A 23,264-nucleotide genomic window follows, 5' to 3' on the forward strand; every position below is an offset into this window, starting at 1 on the left:
ATCTATGCAATTGGTTTTATCAACTGTCTCTCGCGCCTGTATACGATCTAACGCCTCGACATTAAAGCGACCGATGTCATTCTGTGCTTTATTGATGGAGGAACGAGTCACCGGTGTCTCACCAGTACATATTTTCAAGCCACAGAATAGCACTGCTCATCCGAACAAATGGTCCGTCGGCAAATATATACATATATATAGTATATGAAGTGTGTCCCGCTTAATCTCGTCCTGATAAAACTCTCGCGGAACTAAGTATGATCATTTTTCACGGCCTTTTTTCCCTTTCCTTTTTTTTCCAGGAGTGCCCCGAGGGAGTAGTCCACGAGGATTCGTTCAAGGACATTTATGCGAAATTCTTCCCGCACGGCAGTGAGTTCCAATTAAATAACAGCCCACGTTTTTGCGTAATTAGTTAATGGCCACCCCTCATGCGAATTGCAGACTCCAGTCCTTACGCCCACTACGTATTCAAGGCCTTCGACGTTAATTGCAACGGGGCCATCAGCTTCAGGGTAATTAAGTCTCTCTCTCATATGTAATGTGTAGTCTTTTCATGAATTTATTAATTTTAACTTGACTCAATGTCCGCTGGCGTATATCTTCGCTCTCGAATGACGGCGCGCGACGTGTGTTCTCGTCTTGAAATACGTCACGTATATCCTTTGTGCAAGGAAATTTTCCTCGACGTGTGTTAAGCACCTGAATATTATTGCGCGTACATTTATCAAGGAAACGAAGCAATTATTCGGAAATTCTTAAGTAAATTTTATTCATTCGCGCTCCCTAATTGATTGTCAAGTACACAAAATATACTTCGTAAAGAGTAAAATGCACATATTTTATTTATAAGATATGTTATTGTTTATGCAAATAGTAGCTTTACCATTGACTATTAACTACACAATAATAATAAATTATCGAGCCGAAATGATAAAGCGATCGTGTGCTATTCGATTATAACGTGAAACGACCACATCAATTTTAAATTTAGTGCATGATTATCGTCAATCATTCGAGATTTAATCTAATTTGGTTCGTGTCTAATTCAAGCCACGCTTGATTCGCTGCGTATTTTATGCCGCGATTCCCGCGGTTCGGTCCTACGGCCGTCATTGACGCGCGGATAAAATACGGGCGCGACGAACCTCGGTGGGAAATTTCGGCAAGCGGAACGCAAATTTCGATGCATCTATATGCGGGCGGACGATGCATGTCCGGCATTTCGCGATAATGATGCGGCACGCGAACGACCCGGGGTCGCCGGGGTCGACAAGCCGGGGCCAATTGAGCGGATCGTCTATCGGACGAATAATTAATCGTTTTTACGATAAACGCGGAATACGCATCGGAATATGCATCGGATATCGAGGGGCAAAGTGCGCGCCTGCGAAGCTCTCACGGGGCGGCTGATCATCCGTCATTCCGCGCGAATGTTGCGCGTACGAGGATTTATTGCATGGCCGCGAAGGCAGCTTGATGCCTGACCATCGGCACGCGGGAGCTTTCAGTGGCCCAACGAGGTACTCGCGCGGGACACGAACTCGGCTATGTTCCGGGACACGTGGATATTATTTTATTTGACTAATTTCCCTCGCTGATGCTTTGCGTCACAGATGGTATGGTTTTTTTTTGCATATTTACGGGTTTTTTTTAATATGCACCCACGAATAACTTTGTAGCTGTATATATAACAATATCTTGCTAAATATACATATAAGCAATTTAAACAATAAATTGCTTTGGTTTATATAATTCGTATAATAATCTATATTATAAAAATTATTAATTTATGAAATAATTACATATTGTTGTCAAAAGTGTAGAAATAATTATGATGATTTTATTTAATTTTATTTAAAAGACATTACAAGATAATCAATATGGCAATTCAGTTTACATTTAAGTTTGCAAGTTATATTGCTTTTTTATTCAAAAAAATGCATTTGCATCATTATTGCAATCATAATTTAAATATGCAATATTATATTATTGTAATATTTTTCTATATTAAATTATCCATCATTATTACAATTTTATTATTGTATAATCTTCTACTTCGTAATGGAAAACGTCAACGCGAGCACTCGTTTTAAAGAAACAGTTAACTTTCTCTCTGGTTTTCTGCTTCTTTCGCTTTTTTTTACATCCATTTACGTCAGAACCGTTTCTCGTTATCCGTCGAGTCGTGAAATTTTATTTCAATTTTTATGGAGTTCAACGAAATGGACGATCTTGGACGAGATTTGGTCCAGAACACTGGAGAATGAAGCGCACTGTCGGTCGTTCCGTCGCGCTTCGTATTAAAATCGCGCGCGACTTCAGACAATTCCGGGGATTGCAGGACCTCCTCGTAACGCTGTCGACCCTGCTGCGGGGCAGCATTTATGAGAAATTGAGATGGACCTTCAAGCTGTACGACATAAACGGCGACGGCTGCATCACCAGGAGCGAATTGGGCGAAGTCGTGACGGCGGTCCACGAGCTCATGGGCAGACGGCATCACGCCGCGGCCGAGGAGGAGAGGAAGGCGAGGGAACAGCTGGACAGGGTCTTCAAGAAACTCGATCTCAACCAGGACGGTGTTATCACGATCGAGGAGTTTATCGAGAGTTGTTTGAAGGTACGTCTGGCTGTGAAATAACTACGAGCGATCAAGTAAATGGAAAGTATACAGGGCGTCCCTATACCGTCGCACCCTTTTATCTCCGTAGACCCTTTGAGTATGATGCGCTGACTTTTCTTCGACGCTTTTGCTATCAGCATGTCTTTTGCTATCACGTTTTCATATTGACGGACAGGCTATTTTAATAATACCTTCAACTTGGTTAAAGTTTGAATAGAATAGAAGAAGGTATAGTGAACTCGGGACACTCTGTATGCATTCCCTTCGTAAATGAATGCCAAGTTCCTCGAGACATACATATATACGAGAGATGTCCCAGATCTGCCGGGTGTTCTTTCAGTTAGTTTCAACTCGCAATTTCAGCCAAAGAGAAGACTTGGAACGATTCCCTCTTTTTGAATTAAGCTCATAATTTTCTATGTTACACATCTTGATAATTAACTGTCGGATTATATATTTCTGTTAAAGTAATACTCTGTTATACATCTGACCAAGAAATACGATTTCATTATCCATTTAGTTCGGTAATTAATTTGGCAAAATTATTTGACATTAAAGACTGTTGAATATCTTCGTAATTAGGTATTCTCATCAAAGTGTTTGGCATCAAAAAATATTTCGCGAAATATTTGCTATCGCTGCAAATCCAAATGTATTATTTTAACTGAAGTTCTTCTTACTCTCTAAAAGTCGAAGAATGAAATATTACTCAAAACGAGTAAAATAATTCAAATGTAACGAAAAGTGAGCATGTGCACTTCGAGTGAATCGCCACTCTAAGAAAGAGTAAAATTACGCTCTATAAGTTGGAGTGAAATCGCATTCTATTTGAGTGAAAGAGCGCTTTTTTCGAGTGCACTAAATCAATATCCATAGGAGTGAATTACGTCACTCTACAATTTTGAGTGGAAAATTTCACTCTGTTAGAGTCATTTATCAGTCGATCTTTAGTGAATCGTGATTCACTATAGCTTTTAGAGCGAGATCGTATCACTCCGGTAGAGTAGCCGCATTATTTACTCAAATTAGAGTGACAACCCTTTCTTTTTGGGGTGACTATCACAATCACTGTAATATATTTGTGGTGAAACCACTCTATGAGATTTAGAAAGTACCTACACATTTCTTGGTGTGATTTCTTTAAATCACATCATTTAACACGATTGAACGTATTATCTTTTAATTTAATACGATTAAACGTATTAAATGACGTAATTTAACACGCAAGAAGCATGTAAAAAGAAAAGTTCAGTCAAATGTGTCATTTTTAGACGTTTATGCATGTAAAAATAACACACTTGAATTTGCAGTGATGTAACGAACTTACAATTCTAGCGATGGAAATTACACAAAAACATATACGAATATATTGCTTGAACAATAGATGCACGTGAATTCGCACGCGGTGCACGTGAGGCGCGAATGCAAGAAACAAAAATAAGGACACACTGGAGATTAATCGATGCTTGCGGAGCGTGCGCGAGCTTGTTTGTAGTTTGTTCAGCGTTCTTTCGTCGATAACGTAATAATATTCCGGGCAAGGCGTGCGACTTGCAACCGTCGCGCTGAAATCGAACTGAATGGTGTTCAGTTGATCAAGAGACGGTAATGTCTCGCGCAGCGAGACCACCCATGTATCTTTACACGAGTAAAGTTGAGTTGCGAGTAAAGGAGAGTTGCGATTTTCCGAGATTACCGGATCTCAACAACGGCTGAAAACCGATCAAATTCTAAGTAGGCTCAATCGATAGCTTCGGTTTGAATTATATGATAAAAGTGTTTTTTGTCTACGCGCGTATCCTACGAGCGGAGATATTGCGATGCAAAGTTTCCGAATCTGGAAATTTACATTTAAGTTAAGAAACATAATCGTCACCAGAAAATCTTGTCCGGTTCATATTTTGTGAACTTGACGCAGGACGATGTGATCACACGGTCGCTGGCGATGTTCGACTGCGCGCTTTGATCTCCGGCTAAGGACGAGCCTTCAGCAGTGGTCACCGCGACGCCGCCGACACCGCTCTCGACGACAACGTTCTCGCAATCCCTGTCCCCGTCGCCGCCGCCGCCGTCCTATTCCCTGCTGCCGCCTATCCCGCCGCCTCTGCCCTCTCAACCGCCACCCGGTTACACCGTCCAGGATCAGGAGCTCTATCTACTTCTGGCCGCCCACTGGTGGAACCAACCGGAGGCACCGCTCTTTTGTTAAAGGTAAACTCGCCGAGGCTTAGATTTCCCCGATACTCGCCGAAACCGCTGAGAGCTCTCGCTCTCTCTCCTCCTCAAACGAGATAGGCACTTCTCGAATGTATAGTTCTTATGAAAATCGAGAATATATATATTCGGAATAGAGCTAGCTAAGGGATAGCTGTGGAGCGTGTCAATCCAGCGACAAATCCCTCGAGGAATTCTCGAAGACGATTCTTTCCGACGAAAATTAATTGGGAGGCTGAAATATTTGTTGAATCTTTTTTCGATGTTATTTTGCCAGCTCAAGCATCGAATTAAATGTTAAAGCGTACTTGAGTGATCGAGAAGCGAGTTTTCGCTACTTATTTTTATTCCAAAACTTTATAGACACTTTTTTTATATTTTCTTATTTTTTTCAAACCTTTTATGGTTTAAGGCCTTGATCTTCCTCTTTTAGGGCAACGCGATAACACGGCTCCTAGCGACGTAGAATAGCAATCGAGGTCTAAATCTGTGGAATCGACGAGCGGATTCCCCGGCATCTTGTTGCCCATTCGTTCTGCGAAACGTTGCGCAAGCAGCACGAGGACACGGTGCAAGGTGTCGTCCTTATTCTCGCCGACTAACGGAGCTTAGCCGAAAGTTCAGCCGTTTCGAAAACAGCACGCGGAACACGTGGGGACTGTTGCTTTACGCAGCGCGAGAGACAACGTCTCGCGAACGATCTCGCGACGATGATTGCCGGATATTTTGGTAATCACGGAACCGACAATTGGCGTCGATCTCTGGCAAGGGTCGAGCGAGAGTTGCAAGAACGATCTAAGGTCGAATATTAATGCGCGAGATAGGTATACCTGTGGAGCTCCTACGTTGCAATCTCTCGCGCTTTAGACGCGAAGAACGGCGTCTGAGGAAGAGAGGATACCCTCGAAAACGAAGAGATGCCGGTCGAGGGCTCGAACAAGAACACGAGCGAGAAGATCTCCCGCGATCGAAGAACCTGGTATCGCGAGAATTCGTGCCAAATGTTGGGAATTTCAGACTACGATGATGAAGGAACAGGGGGAAACGGCGGAGTTTAGTGCTATGCGTGGCTGTGAGTCGGAAACTACAGCACGAGAACGAGGATCCTAAATTGTTCTGAAAAAAAAAAAAAAAAAAAAAAAAAGAGAGAAAAAGAAAGTTATTTATAGGTCACCCGGGGGACGTCGTATCCAGTTTCGGACGTTCGCGTTATATTCGCACGATTCTGTTTCTAGGTGTTAAAGACGAGGATCATAACGGATCGATCGCGCGACTTTGCGTTACCAGGAGCGTTCTCACGACTTACGAGAGATCGTGTGATTCATTTGGAAACACATCGACCCGTATTCTGAACGCACTTTTATCGATAAATGTGCGTCCAGAATACGGGCCATCTTCTTCCTTAATTATAAATAACGCTTCGCGTCGTAAAAAAGAATATCCCGCACTGAGAAATTAGTCTGAATTTCCCTTGTTGTAGATTATCGCTCGACATTCGGAAAGATATGTTATTTTGTTAAAAAGAGAAAAATGTATCACATATGGTTATATGTACAGGGTACGTCTCGCCGTTATCGCGTTGCCTCCTTGACGGCGATCGTTTCTCGGATAATTTGGGAACCCTGTATAACGTAGTATACGCAAATTGACTTTTCTAGTCTATCATTTTAGTTTAAACACTCCGCGTAATTGTTATACTCGTCGATCTCTTTACATTCTCCACTGTTACGACCGTTTATTACGATCGCATGGTCGCGACGATTGCGTATCGCGAACGGCGAGGATGATTTGTACGTTTTCGACGTGGCTGTGCGTTTCGGTCTCTCTCGATTAAATTGTTAGCCACACGATGATCATCGACGAACGTACACGGAGAGAATTTTTTGTTATATTTTACTCTTAAATTCACTACAAACTTGGGACAACTTGGCAACCAAGGAATTTTTAAAATATACAAAAGACATTTTACAAACAACGTGATAAAAATTACCATGCAGATTGGTAAATTTTGAAAAATTATTGAAATTTCCTAGATATATTTTAGTAAAATTAATCAAATATATTTTATATTTTAATGAAATAGATATTAATATTTCTTATTATGGTGGATATTAATCAGAATAGCTCACATAAAATTCTTGGTGGTACATGTTGTCCCACAACTACCATGATTTTAGGGTAAATTTTAAGAGAAAATTCTCTCCGTGTAGATATCATACATACGTACGTACTTTCGTTGGTAGGTTCGTAGGTTGAAAACTTCGTTGTACGCCTTTTTCTAGACCCAATCGATTCTAACGAGCCTCGCGGGCATTCAATATTTCTGCTGGCAAGGGTACGGCCAATTTTTTTCGATATACCAAACGCATACCCGTATCGGCCGATGCTTGCTTATTAGTAAAATTTAGCAATATTCTCTCCCCCCACCCCAACATCTGCGAACAACTTTTTCTTTCGTCGTTGATTCGTCGTGACACGCAGCGTACACGCTGATGCTTACCGGAAAGGTATTTTCGGTTCTTATCAATCCGACACTCTTTCCTTAGCGATAGTTTCGCAATATTTGCCATTCAATCGTATTCACCGATATTGAAGCCGCTGACAAGAGATATTGATCGCCCGCGGACTCCTTGTAAGCGTTCATAGCGTGTAACATGTAGGTGTACGTGTGCGAAGCATCGATTTTCTAATGTATCCGTTATTGCGAGTCGTAGGCGTGCGAGCGTTGCGGGGGGCATACGTCAGACTAGCCGAGTAGCGGAAGCCTGAGCGGCGATTATGGATTATCAAAATCGATTACAATGAAACACCAAAGCTACCGTAGTTAGCTGTTACTTAAGTATAAAACGAGAATAATAATATAGTACGATTTATATATACATATATATATATATATATATATATATGCATACACGTAATTTAGGATAAATTCGCGTTTAAGCGCCCGGTCGTCGGACTCGGGAAAAATTCATTCATTCTCAGAAAATGCACGTCGTTTCGTCGATACGCTCTATACAAAATACATCGCGCGATCACGATCCACACGTACCCCTTTGTAGTATCGCCCGTCACCGTTGGCGGTCCGCATCAAGCCAGAAACTTGGGATCGTCGTTGATCGGTCGTCGTGATCGCGATACTCGTCGCGGGATTTTCTCTTCCCGGGAGGAATTATCGTCGCCGAGCGACGGATGGGACACGAGGCACGAGGCACCTCGCCGGCGGTGGCTTTCACGGGAATCGGGAATGGAACTATGGAACACGCGTGTTGCTAGGCTACGCCCTATGGCGCGTGCGTTTCTATAACGACTAATCAACGACTTAATAACGGCGAGATCGCACAGCTTCCATCGCGGTCGAGCGCGGGACAATTAAGTTGAGTTTACGCTGAATCTCTACAAGACACACAGGGTCACGTATGTACATACATAGAGGATAAGGTCATCGGATCAAGAACGCTTAAATGTTAAAACCTTATTAAAACTCAGGCAAGAGATTCAAACAAATTGCGCTCGGACAAGTCAAAACGAACAAATAAGAATGTTCGAGCTTTAAATCCGAGTTCGGAGGTAATGTTCGAGTTTGAAATTAATGGTCGATCGGTTCGAAGATTTTGCTGTTCTATTAGCTCGGACATCCATTGCAAACAAAAAAGAAATAAATTATTGTTTGTTTTATTTTAAACATACGAGATTAGATCCAATAGATCGAACAGTTCGAATTGTTCGATATGATATGGTCTAAACGATTAAAAATCTTGAAATTCGTGCTGTTCGAATTATTAAATCGCACGAAAATTCCAAGCGCTAAATGTCCCCCTTGGATTCGAAAAGACGCGAAGAAATTTATAAAATACTATTTAAATGGTTCCGCGAAGGATGACGAATGCAGTTTCCCTTTCCTTTCCTTTTCTTCTTCTTTTTTCCTCGATGATCTCTCGTGATCTCTCGTAAAAGATGTTGCACCTCGAGTCTGTGATCGCACTCAGAAAGCTAAGGAGTTATCGCCATCAAGTGTCAGGACCGAACTTGGAATAAAAGCACATATACAATGCCGGCCATTAATTTGCGAACGCTTACAGGAAGTTGTAAAAAAAATAAGAAAAGAGGACGGCCGGTCTATATATAGGAGCTTCTTTTAACGTCAAACCGTCTTTTTAATCGCGTCGGAGTCGTTAATTTGCGCGTGTCGTTAATTTGCATCAGAAGGAAATTATTCAATGTAATTATTTAATATAAAATTATTTAACGTAATTATTTAAGTAAATTGCTTTTACGCCGGACGCTTCAATATTTCGTAAGCGTTGTCACATTAATGGCTCTTTTTTAAGATCGGAGGGTATAATTAAAATAAAAGAAGTAATCTCTAGCAACATTAATGCCCGTGATCAACGGTGCAAAACCGCTGCGATTTTCTCGCCATGATAACTGTCGACGGAGGATTTATATTCTTTAGGATATACGAGTGTGTCGTATCTATTTAGAGTGATCAGCGCCGTCCTGCGACTTCGAAATATAAACGCAGATTTGACCGAACAGGATCGCGTTGATCACTTCGGCTTGAAGAGATAGCGATACACATTTATTTATTATATATATCTTCCTATGGTCTCTCGTCGATGTATATTTATACATATTGTAGCGTTAACCACGGAGATATGTATAATCAAACACATTTTTTGTGAAATACCTACACCTTAAATCTCTGCCAGCATGTTGATTGATATTCAATGTGCCATGCGCCGTAAAATGTTAACGTAAATCGAGAGCCGCGGGCACGCGAATTTTTGAGATATCGAGCCGAACTTTTCTAGCAGACTTTTTGCTATATTTCCCATCCTATTTCCCACACTATTTCCCACACTTTTTCGGAATTAATTCAATTGCAAACGCGCAGACATCGGGACAAACTTCTCCCATCGAGGCATCTCCCTTTGCTTCTGTACGTATCGCAATGGAAGACTAATACCTATGCGCATAAACTGTACAAACACGGGATACCGTATATTTTTTATAAATTTTTGTTACCTTTTGCGAGGCACGAAGTATATTCGCAAAAACGTTTCTCTACGCAGATTTCATGTAATAGCCGGCAATTTTTGCTGATTGCAATCCGGTATTAAACAGAAGAAAAGCACAAAAATTCCTAAGAAAATACTCAAAAAGCATAAAAATAAAAATAATTGCGCTAATACCTATAAAAATGTTTATGAACACGGATACGTGATTTTTATTTGAAACAGTTATTAAAAAGAAACATGCCTACGAATTTTAAACTGAAAGAACAGAATTCTACACAAAGCAAAATTAATTGAAATCTATTTGCCTCTAACTACATGTATACTATACATAATAAATTCTCGAAATGAATTGTGAAATGTTCCTAAAAAGGTAAAACTTAATTATATCAAGCGCTGGATATACGTTAATGTCAAATCATTGAACAGAATAGAAACGAATATATAAATTATTTAGAAATTATTGGTTCTGTGTAATGAAACTTTATATTTCGCACGAACTAACTAACAGGATCTTCTAAGTTGAACTTAGAAGATGAACACTATTGACACCTCCAAGAAGTTAAAACACGACTAAATTCCGTCGAGACTAATACGAAGCATATAATAAATTAAAATATAATTGATTACAAAATAACTTAAAGTCAATACACAATTTGCAAAAATAATGTTTTTGGACAATATTATAGTTCTATCTTTTTTTTAAACGTGCGTTAAAATAATGTCATATCGCTGGCTCGATTGCGTGCATTTTAAATTTTAACAAATATGTTTAACAGGCACACCGTTAATTGATATGTGGCGCTGATTTTTAATTTTGAGGGTACGTTTGTGTGGGATCGACTGTCGAGTACCACGGGCGATTGGACAAAGAATGCGTAACAAATCGAATCAATTACGATAATCCCAAAAGACGAGAGAAGAAAAAATATACGAGGAGGGGTGAGGCGGGGAGTGTAGCTGAACGGCAACCTAGTCAATTTATTAAGGTTTAGAGAACATTAGGAGATTTACCGTACGATATTGTAAAAATTGCGTGGCTTTAAACTTAAATATTGTCGAAGGATTACTATTATACTAGTCATTATCTCTCTCCTTCTATCTCAATCACTAAATGAGGGACATCAGTCTTAGCGAGCGCGAAGATAGTCTTCATCCCGTTACGTGCGCTTAACGGCGTTGTAAGCGTGATAGTCACGTAAATTGCGCGTAAAATAGTCAACAAGATCTATCGGACGGAGGCCGTCGATATTCGAGTGAATTATTTCCACGTTCGAATCTATTTGCACTGATTATCACACCCTAATTACCTTCTAATTAAACATGCATATAATATAATTATGTAATTTTATACATCTATATATTTCATGCACTATGACGGAGTTGTATAATTGTAATTATCTAAATCTATTTAAATTATTTATAAAAATTGTAACAAATTTGCGAAAAATTTAGTGAACTAGTTTAGAGAAGAACAAAAAGAATTAATATTATAAATAAACTTTGAATATTGTTTAGATCTTAACTTGTCCGATTACATTATCTCCGGCGTTTTCTCTAGCATCTGTCGTAATTTTTATTTACATGAGAAAACAGACCAGAGAGACAAGTTTTCACGGACTATTCGAGCGTAGATTTACGTTTGAAGCTCGAAATATCGGCGCGGCTTCCGAATACTAATATTGCTCGTGGAAAAAAAGGGTGTCACAGTTTATTAAAATAGTTAATCGTTACGTAATATCACTGGTTATATTAGAGACGATACAATTGTTGAGCTTGGAAGCACTTTTTTATAGTGAAGTTAGAGTTACGATCGATTAGCGAGATCCTCCCTCGCGGGCTCGGATCTGTTACTCTTTATAGTGATAATACAGAATACGCATTACTACAGTGTAATTATGCAGAATGCATTAATTATATCTCATACTGCCAATCTGTAAATCATCATACGTAGTTTCTAATTAATGACATCGATAGGTAATTTCTAGGTAAAGATTATGGATAGGGTAGGTAGGGGTTTCTTTCGGGACACTTTAACGAATCGTCGAAATCTCTTTGCGCGTGTAGCATTTCTATATTTGAAGCAAATTCCACTTTTTCAACAATTTTTTTCTTTTACGGGGACATTCGAAAAGTATTTAATTAGATTGGATCTTTTTGTATATTCTTCTTGCAACTGATTAAATATTTTTTGTAAAAGCAGGATGTGCCGCCTTACATCTCTAAAGTCCTCGTAAGCGCTTTGTAAAAATTATAGTCGTTCCAGTAATTTGTAAAACTTACGCAAAGGCCAATTAGAGATTATTAGAAATTATTCATAAAAGTTACGATCACGTTCACGCCGTAGTAATTTGCGAAACAATTAAAAATTATTTTAACCGCCATTGTAATAGTAATAGATTTTATAGTGTGACACAAAAAAAACAGTTATTTGAGGTTTATAGTTTCAACTTTAGTTTTAGAAACGAGGAGCAAACATCAAATTACGTCACGCACAAGGTCCAACATTGAATACCGATGTAGCTTAAATTATTTATCGCTTTTAAATAATAAAATGAGTTATCGTACTAAAACTGGAGGAATACTTTTATCATATTACAGCGTCATTATTCGCTTTTATAAAGATAAATTAAAAATCAATGGAATCCATTTAATTTTAATCGTTTTAATAGATTTTATCTGATAGGTGTCGTTGCAAAAAATTTCAATTATTGTATATGCATATGTATGAAATAATCGAAACTATATCATCGTTTATTATACATATTCTTTTGTGCTATTTAGCACAAAACTTTGCCGCTTAAAATAGCAGTGAAAATCATTGTTACCAGATTTGTCTAATTCTTGCAAAGGGTTAGCGAATTCGTCACGCAAATCAATTAGTCGTGTGACATAGACGCACGCGACGTTCAAATCACGACTGCAAATTAATTACTTTACTGGTGCTTCGATAGTCTTTCCGATTGTTCCGGCGCGTAAAATCGATTCGTTTTCAATCAAATCGTAACGAGTAGAGGCGAGAGTGGTGTTCCTGTGTTATCATTCTAATTATATCTTAAGGTGATTAGATTTACTGAGACAAAAAGAGATTGCAATAAGCGAAATATCATTGTATTGTTAGCGATTTTCCACACTGGGGTGGTAATATCAATAAATGTTAAATATATCAAATTAAAAAAATCCCGTCTTCCTGGTTTTCCCATCAGACGCTTATTAACGCGAGAAACATTTTAGATGTAAAAATTGATTAATATAAGACATAAGTAATACAAGTATAATTACAATAGAAAATGAAAAGAGAGTATCATAATCTGTCTTTTATTTTTTATTAAAACAATTCGTAATACTATGCTTATATAATTCATTCATAAATTTGTTAATGCTGATATGTGTATAAAATTGTTACAAAATTAAAAAAATATATTTTTTTTACTTTTTGCATTATACATAAGTAAGTAAAATATATTAACTTTTAATTTCTGCAATGCAAGATATATGTACACATGGTCGAAAAACAATTATGGTGGTTTGTGATGAATCAGTCATAGCCATTTAGAGGTCTCGAAGGATTGTAAGCCTTCAGTCCTCAGTCGATTAAGAATAGATCGATATATATCGGGCGTGAAAGGCAGCACCATTCCACGCTGCTGAATTTCACCTAAATAAAATTAGATTGTAAGAACATTGGAGTAAACTCGAATAAGTACATGTTCAATTAATATTTAAAGCATATTATGATTCATAATTTATGAATTAAATTAATATACAGATAAATCATTCAGATATCTTTTTTTAGGAAATTGCGGTATAATTTATATCGATGATTTGCTAAAATTTTCAGAAACTGTCTACTATTTTTCTATAAATTTATCATCATTGAAATCTATATATTCATATTACATTTTCTAATAATTAATTTGATCACCTAGACATTTATGTATTCTTCTTGGCAGTAATTTCAATATAAAAATTATTTTGCGCGATAAGAAAATGTAGCCTATAAGTGACAATTTTAAGCTGAGAAATTGAACAAATAATTATACGAAAAATATCAAAGGGCGGACTACGAACCATCCAGAATCATCTTGACGGCGATAGCCGCGGGATAACCGACCGTACGCGCCATTGCGGATTGTCCAGAAGCGTCTCCATAAAGCACCAAGTTGATTCCTCTGGATTCCCGCCTGTTATCCGGCCAAAGTATACCAACGTCGTGCCTCAGTATCACAAGATCACGCTCGTTTTTCTCATAATAGAGCTTCTTCGACAAGTAATGCGTAAGCGTGTCGAGAGGAGTATTCAGTTTCAAGACCAGATCCTCCTCCAAGAGGCCCAGATCTTCGATGGCCTTCACACGCTCCCACGAATTCACTCTTTCCGCCAATTTCTGCTTCAGGTTCTCGTAAAAGATACTGTCGTTCGCCAAACCGAGCAAGTTGCACGCCAACACTCGCTAGAATTTAAATAATTGAGGACGGATCGATTTTTTTTATTTGCGGAATATTTCGCGTATATATGTGGAAAACTGGTGACACCCACCCAGGTGATGTCCGGCCCGTTCGGATGTAAAATCGGATGCGGATTGGGATCGATCAGACCGAGCAATTGCAAGCCTAGGATGGTATCTGAGAATCCCTTGAACCTGAGCGTACCACGCAGCACGGTACTCGCGTTTTGTAAGCCGTAGTAATCTCTATACATAGTGCTGTCTCGATTGGGAAAGCCTTCCAAGGCGAAGCCCGGAAGGAAATCCAAGTCCTGTACGGTGGACATCAAATCGCCGCCTCCCGCGATCTCCACTTCCTACAAGGAAAAAAATATACCAATACGTGTCACTCTTTTTAAATAAATCCTGTTCGGTTTAATAAAGGATAAACCATTTCTTTTAGGGATAGATACGAAAAATACTTCAACGGCTCACCTGACCCTCGTGAAGGTATTTCGCTGGCGCCAGGGTGTTTAGCAGTGCACCTCGTGGGGACCAACTGAATTTATACCTCAGAGGATTGGAGGAACACTCCGGCGCGGGCAAACCACCGCACCACGAGACGAAGGACTCTATCTTGCCGCCCGCTTGTCTCACATCGTCGAAACACTCGATCGCCAAAAAATGATCGATGCCCGGGTCCAATCCGACTTCATTTAGCACGGTGACGCCAGCTTCTTGGGCTCTATCCACGAAAAAAACAAGATTTTAACTTACAATTAGTAAACATTTCAAGTAAACACGTTTGACGTTGTGTACTATGGCGATAAATTATATCTCTCTATTAAAATAAACATATTTTACATCTATTTTCAGCGGGATTCTAATCGCAAAAAGCAACGAGAGCCACCATCATCGATTCCCTAATCCTAAAAATTGGAAGATTTTATTGAATCCTACTTTTTGCATTTATCAAGATTTTGCGTTGGACATATCGCATACGATTAAACATGGTGCATTTTAGGATACATGAACTCGTTTGTATTGATGCTTACTCTTCGTGCAATGCCTTGACGTCGTCGTTCATATAGCTCGCTGTTACCAAGTGATTCTTGGTTTCTATACAAGCCTTGGCAATGACGTGATGCAACGAGTACGGCAGAAGGGAGACGACCACGTTCGCCGATTTTATCACATCGTGCAACGTGTCAGGACGATCGAGGACGTTCAAGAAGACTGGCTCCACACCTGGGAACTGATTGGCCAGCGCGTCAGCCTCATCCTTCAGCTGCGACGCCACTACCAGCCTTATATTCTTATCCCTGTGCAAATACTCAACCAAGGGTGCGGAAACGTATCCTGCGCCGAGAACGACCACCTGTTGGCACGTTGGCATAGACAAACAAAATCGTGTTTCCGTAATATTCCGTTAATTTCGGCATCGCTTCAAATCTACTGTACTAGAATCCAGATTGCAATCGTACTAAATTGTAGAGATTTGAGATTGTGCGAGCTATTCAAATCGGGTGAGATTCGATTCAATTCGAATTTCTAACTATTCAAATCTGAACGATTCAAAAATTTCGAATCTAGATGGTTCGAATAATACGAATCATAAATTGTCGTTAATATTTTTGTTATGTTTTACAATAAACGTTTTTAACAATTGAGTCTGTTTTCTATTGCTGAACTGTCTGCACTAGTTCAGAGTTTATCTTTTTTACTCCACATTGGAAGGAAAAAGATAAACTCTGAACTAGTGCAGGCAGTTCAACAATAGAAAACAGACCCATTTAGACGTTAAAATTGTAGAATTTTTCGCGTCGGACTGTTATGTAATTTGAATAAAGATATAAAACAGAAAAAGGATATTATAGCGACGAACGCGCGAAAGAAAACATTTTACCGTTTTATTCTGCTGTTCTCCGTTATCGGCTTTATGCTTGCTGCGTTGATTCAGCTGCCTGAGTTCTTGGATGTACTCGAAATTGGGCGTTAATTTCCCATTGGACGCGATAATGGCGCTGTGCACGGCGGGGCTGAAGTTGTGCTCGTCCAGCGGCCTTTTCGCGTCCGATTGTATGATGTCTAAAGCATATGGATACAAAAGATTGCCGAAGAAATCCGTCGATTCTTTCGGCAGTTGCGTGGGCATATTGTCAATCGAGCAGACCAGCACGCCGGGGCCCTTGAAGGATTTCGTGTCCTTGTTCCGGTCGGCATCGTATAGACAAAATGGCGTATCGATCGTCGTGCACTCGTTCATGAACCTTGCGTGAAAAATTAACAGTTGTATAACAATAATCATCTCACTGCTATTAAAAAGCAAGATAAATTGAAGAGCACAATCCATGCCATAATTACTTAATATAATTTGAAAAATTTTACGTTTACAAGAAAATACAGTGCAATATATGCCAACAGGTCGTGCTTTGACATTATTATAAGTTGTTATTACATAATTATATATAAATTATTATATATCATATTATTTATAAATTATATTATAAATCTATAATTAAAGTGTAAATTAATAATGATAAACAAATTATTGTATGATCATAATTATAATTATAACTGATAATATTGATGCAGAATTTTACTGTCTTCGGAGAAGACTTCTTCTGTTATACGCTTTTCCGAATCCCTAACACGTACTCGATGCTGCCGCCCGGATCAGCGGATATGTCGCAGATACCGAGCATCCGGTGCGGCAGGGCGGGGGCGCCGACGCTTATCGGCAACCACGGGGTGTTAGCGGGCCTGAGGAGGTACTTCGCGTCCGGTATCGTCAACAGCTTCGGCGAGTCCACCGCCCAGTATATGCAGTTGATGATGACCGAGGCATACGGCGCTATCTTTTTGCTGAAGGTAGAAATGTACAGCTCCGGATGCTGGTCGTACTCCTCGGGATCAAAACCGTCGCCCTCCTTCCTCTTCAGGTGATGCCTACGCCGCACCTCGCAGCCATATATCTTCGTCGTATCTGGAACGATTTGAAGAAGATATATATACCGTATACTGATAAGAGATTATACCGCTGTGATAAATATTTGTGTTTACTCTAAACGACGATGGATTCCACGACTCTTGTGCAAAGAGTTTTATCATGGAAAAAAAGAGAAAGATATATAATAAGATGATGCAATAAGAGTGACGAAGAGATAAGACACCTTTCTATCGCGAATATAATCATACAGCGCGATACAATATGATTATTTAATGATTATATATACATAATAATTATGGTATTGATTATTTTATTTCAAACAATGTAAATTAAACTGCGAATAAAAATGTAATATTCTGTAATTTAAAGGAAAAGTGACCATCAGTTTCAGAAGACCAGTTTAGATGACGATTATGATGTTTGCGAGAGGACTCGACGACTTAAAAGCGATAAAGCGTTTCGCAAGTTGCGAAACGACGTCGCGAGTTGCAACATACCGCCGTGCTCAGCGACTTTCCGCAACATTTCGGGCGGCACGTATTCGTGAGGCAACTCTTGGAAGACCTCCTGACCACCCTGGCTAACGTTACCGCTGCCCGTGAAGACGAAGGTCAACGGGCCGATCGACTTCGGCATGGCGCCCAGCGCGATTTCATATCCCGCACCGCGAATCGCTTGGCGTGCCATAGCTGAATCTCTATAATTATGCGCCGGTCCGATGTGCTAATCAAACGATTAATTTATTATTAATTTATTAATTATTAAATATTGAATCGATAGAGACGTTCATGTTGTTTGGAATAACTTTCATCTCAATTAAAATACATATATGTAATAGTCTGATATTTTTTAGAAGTTACAATAGTATATAACAGATCTCATTGTGATCTCTTACACCCGGATCTTGATAATTGCTTATCACATGCACCTAGTTTATTTTTTCCACTACACTTTTCCACTGAAGGAGAACTACAGGAATACAACAAACAAAATTTTATCAATCAGATAATACTCTCTTAATGGGTCACTTAAAGAGATAACATTTATTTAAATTTTTATGAAATTTTGCAAAGATAACAGTGAGTAATTCTAAATTTTTATACACAGTCTACGGTTTAAACTGTAGAGAAAATAAAATTGATTATTATCAATTTAATATAAATAAAAAGAATTATATCTCAGAATATAACGTATATAATTTTACATTCTTTTTTTAAATCACGTTATAATTGATCCCGAACAATATGACGTCTATCAATTCAATGAAATATTGAATAATTAATAAATTAATAATAAATTAATTGAATGAATCCAATAGAACATTTAATTCAATAATAATTTCTGGATCAATGGTGCATTTATGATCATTTCTAGAATACATAAGCGTACCATGAACGGAGTATGGTGACCCAAGGCTAGCAGCCTCAGGCCCAAACCGTGAAGTATGTTCACCATTCCGGCGACCCCGGCGTACTTGCCGAAAGCCACCACTCTTTGGCCATCCGCGTCCGTGAGCTTCTCGTAGTCCAGGAGACGTATGTTCTTCTCCAAAATCGCGTCCAGGAGGGGCATATTACTCTCCTGGGCCTTGATGGTGTGCGAGAACAAGCAGTACGTCTTATTGGGTATCAATTGGTCCACCGGCACCTGCTTGACACCGAAGATGACGGAGGCTGAGCTGATGTCCTCCTGCAGCAGGGCGCCTGCCGCCTGGTAGGCTTGGGCGGGATACGCCCTTCGGTTGCTGGGCTGCACGATCACCTTCACGCCCGATCTGACGAGGCGGCGAACGTTCGCCGGGGCTAACGGTGCCCTCCTCTCCCATACTGATTGATCCTCTCGTCTTATAGCTATTACTTTGCCCTTAAGATTCTAAAAAGATTCGATGCGAGGAAACGCACAGCTTAATTAGTATATGCTTTACGCATCTGCGATGGTTCGTTTAAAAAAAAACCTGCTTCTTTTGTTATTGATTTTTCAAAAGGAATTACCCAGAGGAATTCGGACCACCGGACGTTTCACACGAGGAGCAACGGAAGAAAAGAGTAGAGGAATTTTTTAAATTCAAAGCCCGACTTTGGAAATTAAGGAAAATTCAATTTTTTTGAATCGAATGAATAATTTCTATCGATTTTTTTCTCTCGTGTCCACTTGGTTTTTCGCCGAAGAATGTCTGGCGATGTCTGGCGTCGGCGCGATTGACTAGACGGATCGTCATCGAAATTATGCCACGTAGAACGCGTTATTTCGAACGTATCTGGATGCTTACACTTATACATCTGGCGTTATGGGTGACAAGACGAGTCGCAGCGGTCAGCAGACGACGTGATTCACGTCCAGCCTTGATCAACCCTAACACCCGCATCACACCTTGGTCGATGCTGATTTAGCGGCAGTGTAAAGGTCGCTGGGTTGTCAGGAGGAGGTCCGAGAGGAATTCACCAGTTGAAACCGATTCGCGGCGATCGCGTCGACTGGAATAACGCGAATCTCTCGGTTGTGTTCGAACTGTTTTTGAATGTTTTGAACCGAGAGTCGACAATGTATTACTGTATGTATTACGCTATACTACACGTATGTGCTCGTACTGCTTGGGTCAGTGAAAATGTCAGAAAGTATTACAAAATCGTTGATAAACTCGGAGTCACGCTCTTATCGGCATCGTATGACCCTCTGACCATCGTATACTGGCTGTACCATTGAAAGGAGCGTACGGTGCAACCCCGGAAAAATTTGTTTTTCTTCTCACGCGCGTTTATCGCTACCGGCCTGATAATGACGACACGCGCGCACCAAGAATAAATGTCTAATCGTAAACAATAGACTTGTCAAGCGTATGACGCTACAGTGTTTTCAATAGTTCGCCTTAATCACCGTATTTGAAGAGATCATGGAATTGAATTAGAAAGATTCTGGTGTAGTTTCGTAGGATTTTAATGTACAGGTATCTCTCCATTGAGTTATTACAGAGAACGGCATTGTGCAACTGAGCAAACACTGTACATGTGTTCTCGTAACAATCGTAAACTTAATGCCTCGTATGCGTACTGAAATCAGTTGGATTGCGTTTTGATTGATAGATACATTTTGTTTTTAATAGTCTGCTTGGTAGGATTTATCTTTTTCAGTATTTGAGTCATAATGTTGACAAGTTGCTCGGATGTGAGACCGGTCTTCTTGGATTTGAATTTCTGCAGCAACTCGGTCGTTGTCATCGGCTTACGTACTAAATACCGCCTCACTGCTTCCTCCGTAATTCCCGATTCGCTGAAAGATATAAAATATAATTATTATAATCATCATATTATAATTATTACTGCACGTTTATATCACGTCTGTGCAGACACAAAGACAGAAACATACTTTGCTCCCGGTATATACGACGTTACTGGAACTAGATTGAAGTTATCAAGTTTTAATTTTTTCGCTTGCGACAAGTCTGGAGATCCAGATTGCTTTCTCTTAAGAGAATCCGAGACACCGGACGCTGCAGGTGTTGGCGTGGAACATCTCGAGCTATGTGCACTGTTAGGTTTCTTGTTATCTTTCTCTTTTAGCGCTGTATCCGAATCTGATTCTGAGTCGCTGGAGAAATCGCTAGAGGAATCCTTTCCTGACGCTGACTTCTTCTGATCCTTTTTCTTAGCTTTCTTCTTCTTCTTTTTGTCTTTCCTCTTGTCCATTTCTTTACCAAGCTTGTCTTTATCCTGTAACAAAGTACATTAGAAATGTAGGACAAAGTAGTTAGCAAACACACAACAATGATAATAATGATAAATGCGATGGAATAATTTATCGTTTAAAGAATAACGTATGTGTATTGTATGTGTGTTTATCAATAAACGTCATGACAATATGTTACATTACTTTATCATCCTTTTCCTTTCCTTCATCGTCTTCATCCTTATCTTCTTCACCGTCCTTCTTATCTGTTTGTTCCTCATCGTCTTCATCTTCGTCAGACGCGAGCAATTTTCTCAACGCATCCTCTTCTGCAACAGACTTCTGCTGGTCATCCGATTCAGAATCAGAGGAATCGGAAATATAATCACATTCCCTTCCTTCTTCATCGCCGTCGTCGCTCTCCTCGAACGCTTCATCGTCTGAGACATTTTTCTTCTTCTTCTTTTTCTTTTGCAGTTGAGCTGTGATATTTAATTAAACCATATATTGTATCTGTCTATAATACACGATTAATACATACTTTCATTATGCGAAAATAAATATGTATATAATTACAGATAATCTTGTTTACTACCTTTATCTTTCTTTTTCTTTTTTCCATCATCCTCATCCTCAGAGGCTTTCTTATTCTCATCTTCGTCGCTGTCTGACTCATCATCGTCGCTGTCCATCCATTCGTCCATCTCTGATATTTTCAATTCCTTCTCTTTCTTACCCGGTCTCTTGCCTTTACCACCTTCCACCAATTCCTCCTCGTCTCCACCGTCCTCGTCATTCCTCAATCTCTTGCGTAACATCAGCGAAAAATAATTCATTACCTTGTTTCTACGACTGAATTCCTGCTCTGCTTCCTCAGCACTGAGAGCCTTGTACCTCTGGATCGGCTGAAAGTTATACCTATACGTGAAAGTTTGACTTTTGAGTATTTATCGATGAACAATCAACAATACAAAATGCCTACCATTCGTGCAAAGGAAAGGCCTCTATGGCACCATCGGCAGCATGCGTGAAGACGTAATATGCAGCATTTTCACTGACTCCTCCCTCGCGAATGCCTTTGAACTTCTTTCCAGTTTTTCCACCGGATTTCAAAATCCATGGCTGATCCTCCGGTTTATACTTCCTACTGGTAATGCCATACTTCTTTCTCCTGGCTTCCTCCCTGGCATCACGTCCAAATTCGGACCCAGCACCGAACTTTGGCATTTCTTCTTCTATACCCTTGTATTCTTTCATATTGTTCTCCCGTTCCATTTTCACCTGGGTCCACTTTGAAAAGTCTACATTCAGTGTTGCATTGAATCTCATGACATTGTGTTTCTTCTTGCTATTTCTAAAAGAATCCGTAAATTGACTTTAATAAAATATGTGTTACAATGATGTAAATGAAGACGAAACACAGTATTAAATAACACAATACTAACTTTGGTACTCGAATACTAAATTCCTGCACGGATGGTGCAACTGAAGGCTGAAAAAAAAATATATATATATATAATCGCCGTAAAAATAACACATAATTCTTTTTCTAAGATAATAAGGTGAATTGTCCTTCCGGACTACACAATTACAGTAACATAACCTACTCCATTGTTGCGACTATAACCTATTGAACTTACCTTTGAAACTGTACTTGAATTCATATCGTAACTTGATAAAAACTTTCGCGTGATTTAACACTGCATTTAATGATTTAAAGGAATGTGTCTTTGAGCTAAAACATAAATTCAATCCAACAGTAATCCAACAACGGTTAACAACAATCAACGTGGAACGTGAATCAACGAATCAACGGCTACGTTCCGAGTTCCGATATTCACTGCCACCTTGGAAATATTTTACTGAAAATATAATAAAATTTTACTGAAATTCTCTCAACTGATCCCATTTTATTGTTATTCCATCAATATTTCAGTAAAAATTCAGTTTTTTCAATTAAATTCAGTAAATTTAATATCTAATATAAAGGAAATTTTGTTACTATTATACTTTTTAATAGTATAATTTAACTTTCCTTGTATTTCACACTTATTACATTACATTTAATAAGAAAAATTGTTATTTATTTTGAAATATATATTCAGTAATTTTTCAATAATTTATTTCACTTTTCATCGATTTCATAATGGCCGGTTCTATATTGGTCGTATCGTAGCGTCGTAAGTCATAACTTGTAAGAAATTGACCAATTATAATCGAATTCGAGGAGAATAATCGACTGTGATTGGGCAATTTCTTACGTGTTATGCTGGGTCTACAATGCGAGTCGCAAAGTCGTGAGTCGCAAGAATTGACCAATCACAGTCGATTATTCTCCTCAAATTCGACTGTGATTGGTCAATTCTTGCG

General features: G+C 39.2%; 4 protein-coding genes across 8 annotated transcripts in view; 1 reads left to right on the top strand and 3 right to left on the bottom strand.

The window, feature by feature from the left end:
• The window catches only part of LOC139779636 (dynein regulatory complex subunit 5), a 27,123-nt gene extending 19,148 nt beyond the window's left edge, over window positions 1–7,975 (bottom strand). Inside the window, exon 1 of the mRNA XM_071718050.1 lies at window positions 7,890–7,975. The gene's annotated coding sequence lies outside the window, so the exon portion shown is untranslated. The remainder of the gene's footprint in view (window positions 1–7,889) is intronic.
• Window positions 1–15,150, top strand: part of LOC139779633 (A-type potassium channel modulatory protein KCNIP1) — an 86,982-nt gene extending 71,832 nt beyond the window's left edge. For 4 of the 5 annotated variants that reach the window (XM_071718045.1, XM_071718044.1, XM_071718046.1 and 1 more), the window contains 5 exons: window positions 303–372; window positions 445–515; window positions 2,345–2,623; window positions 4,545–4,837; window positions 5,274–13,035. In XM_071718045.1, the coding sequence (XP_071574146.1) occupies window positions 303–372; window positions 445–515; window positions 2,345–2,623; window positions 4,545–4,592 (468 nt within the window). In that variant the 3' untranslated portion in view covers window positions 4,593–4,837; window positions 5,274–13,035. Of the gene's footprint in view, window positions 1–302; window positions 373–444; window positions 516–2,344; window positions 2,624–4,544; window positions 4,838–5,273; window positions 13,036–14,744 lie in introns of those variants that run through there. The other variant, XM_071718047.1, reaches the window with a different exon arrangement.
• On the bottom strand, window positions 13,158–20,010 carry Lkrsdh (lysine ketoglutarate reductase/saccharopine dehydrogenase). Its single transcript, XM_071718030.1, has 10 exons — window positions 19,501–20,010; window positions 18,621–19,103; window positions 17,729–17,954; window positions 16,940–17,267; window positions 16,188–16,551; window positions 15,337–15,659; window positions 14,777–15,026; window positions 14,395–14,658; window positions 13,927–14,308; window positions 13,158–13,513 (listed from the first exon to the last, which is right to left on the bottom strand). The coding sequence occupies exons 1-10, from the start codon at window positions 19,594–19,596 to the stop codon at window positions 13,398–13,400; spliced, it is 2,832 nt and encodes a 943-aa protein (XP_071574131.1). The 5' UTR covers window positions 19,597–20,010; the 3' UTR covers window positions 13,158–13,397.
• Window positions 20,011–20,147: 137 nt separating this feature from the next.
• On the bottom strand, window positions 20,148–22,728 carry Tfiifalpha (transcription factor IIFalpha). The gene is made up of 7 exons (XM_071718042.1): window positions 22,535–22,728; window positions 22,340–22,386; window positions 21,877–22,248; window positions 21,490–21,812; window positions 21,099–21,376; window positions 20,595–20,938; window positions 20,148–20,498 (listed from the first exon to the last, which is right to left on the bottom strand). The coding sequence occupies exons 1-7, from the start codon at window positions 22,556–22,558 to the stop codon at window positions 20,285–20,287; spliced, it is 1,602 nt and encodes a 533-aa protein (XP_071574143.1). The 5' UTR covers window positions 22,559–22,728; the 3' UTR covers window positions 20,148–20,284.
• Between the last annotated feature and the right edge of the window lie 536 nt (window positions 22,729–23,264).

This window comes from Temnothorax nylanderi, unplaced genomic scaffold (genome assembly GCF_030848795.1).
Source record: "Temnothorax nylanderi isolate EJ_2023f unplaced genomic scaffold, tnyl_v1.0 TNYL_tig0236_pilon, whole genome shotgun sequence".
Classification (NCBI taxonomy): domain Eukaryota; kingdom Metazoa; phylum Arthropoda; class Insecta; order Hymenoptera; family Formicidae; genus Temnothorax; species Temnothorax nylanderi.

Bases quoted from the DNA above. Each gene is read 5' to 3' on its own strand.
- Lkrsdh (XM_071718030.1), bottom strand. From the start codon at position 19,596: ATGCGGGTGTTAGGGTTGATCAAGGCTGGACGTGAATCACGTCGTCTG. The intron at 16,552-16,939 runs GTACGTGTTAGG...TTTTCACGCAAG, and splicing joins GATCCGGGCGGCAGCATCGA to GTTCATGAACGAGTGCACGA. The intron at 14,309-14,394 runs GTGGGTGTCACC...TTTAAATTCTAG, and splicing joins ACGGGCCGGACATCACCTGG to CGAGTGTTGGCGTGCAACTT.
- Tfiifalpha (XM_071718042.1), bottom strand. From the start codon at position 22,558: ATGAATTCAAGTACAGTTTCAAAG. The intron at 22,249-22,339 runs GTTAGTATTGTG...GGATTCTTTTAG, and splicing joins TTTAGTATTCGAGTACCAAA to AAATAGCAAGAAGAAACACA. The intron at 21,377-21,489 runs GTAGTAAACAAG...TAAATATCACAG, and splicing joins AAAGAAAAAGAAAGATAAAG to CTCAACTGCAAAAGAAAAAG.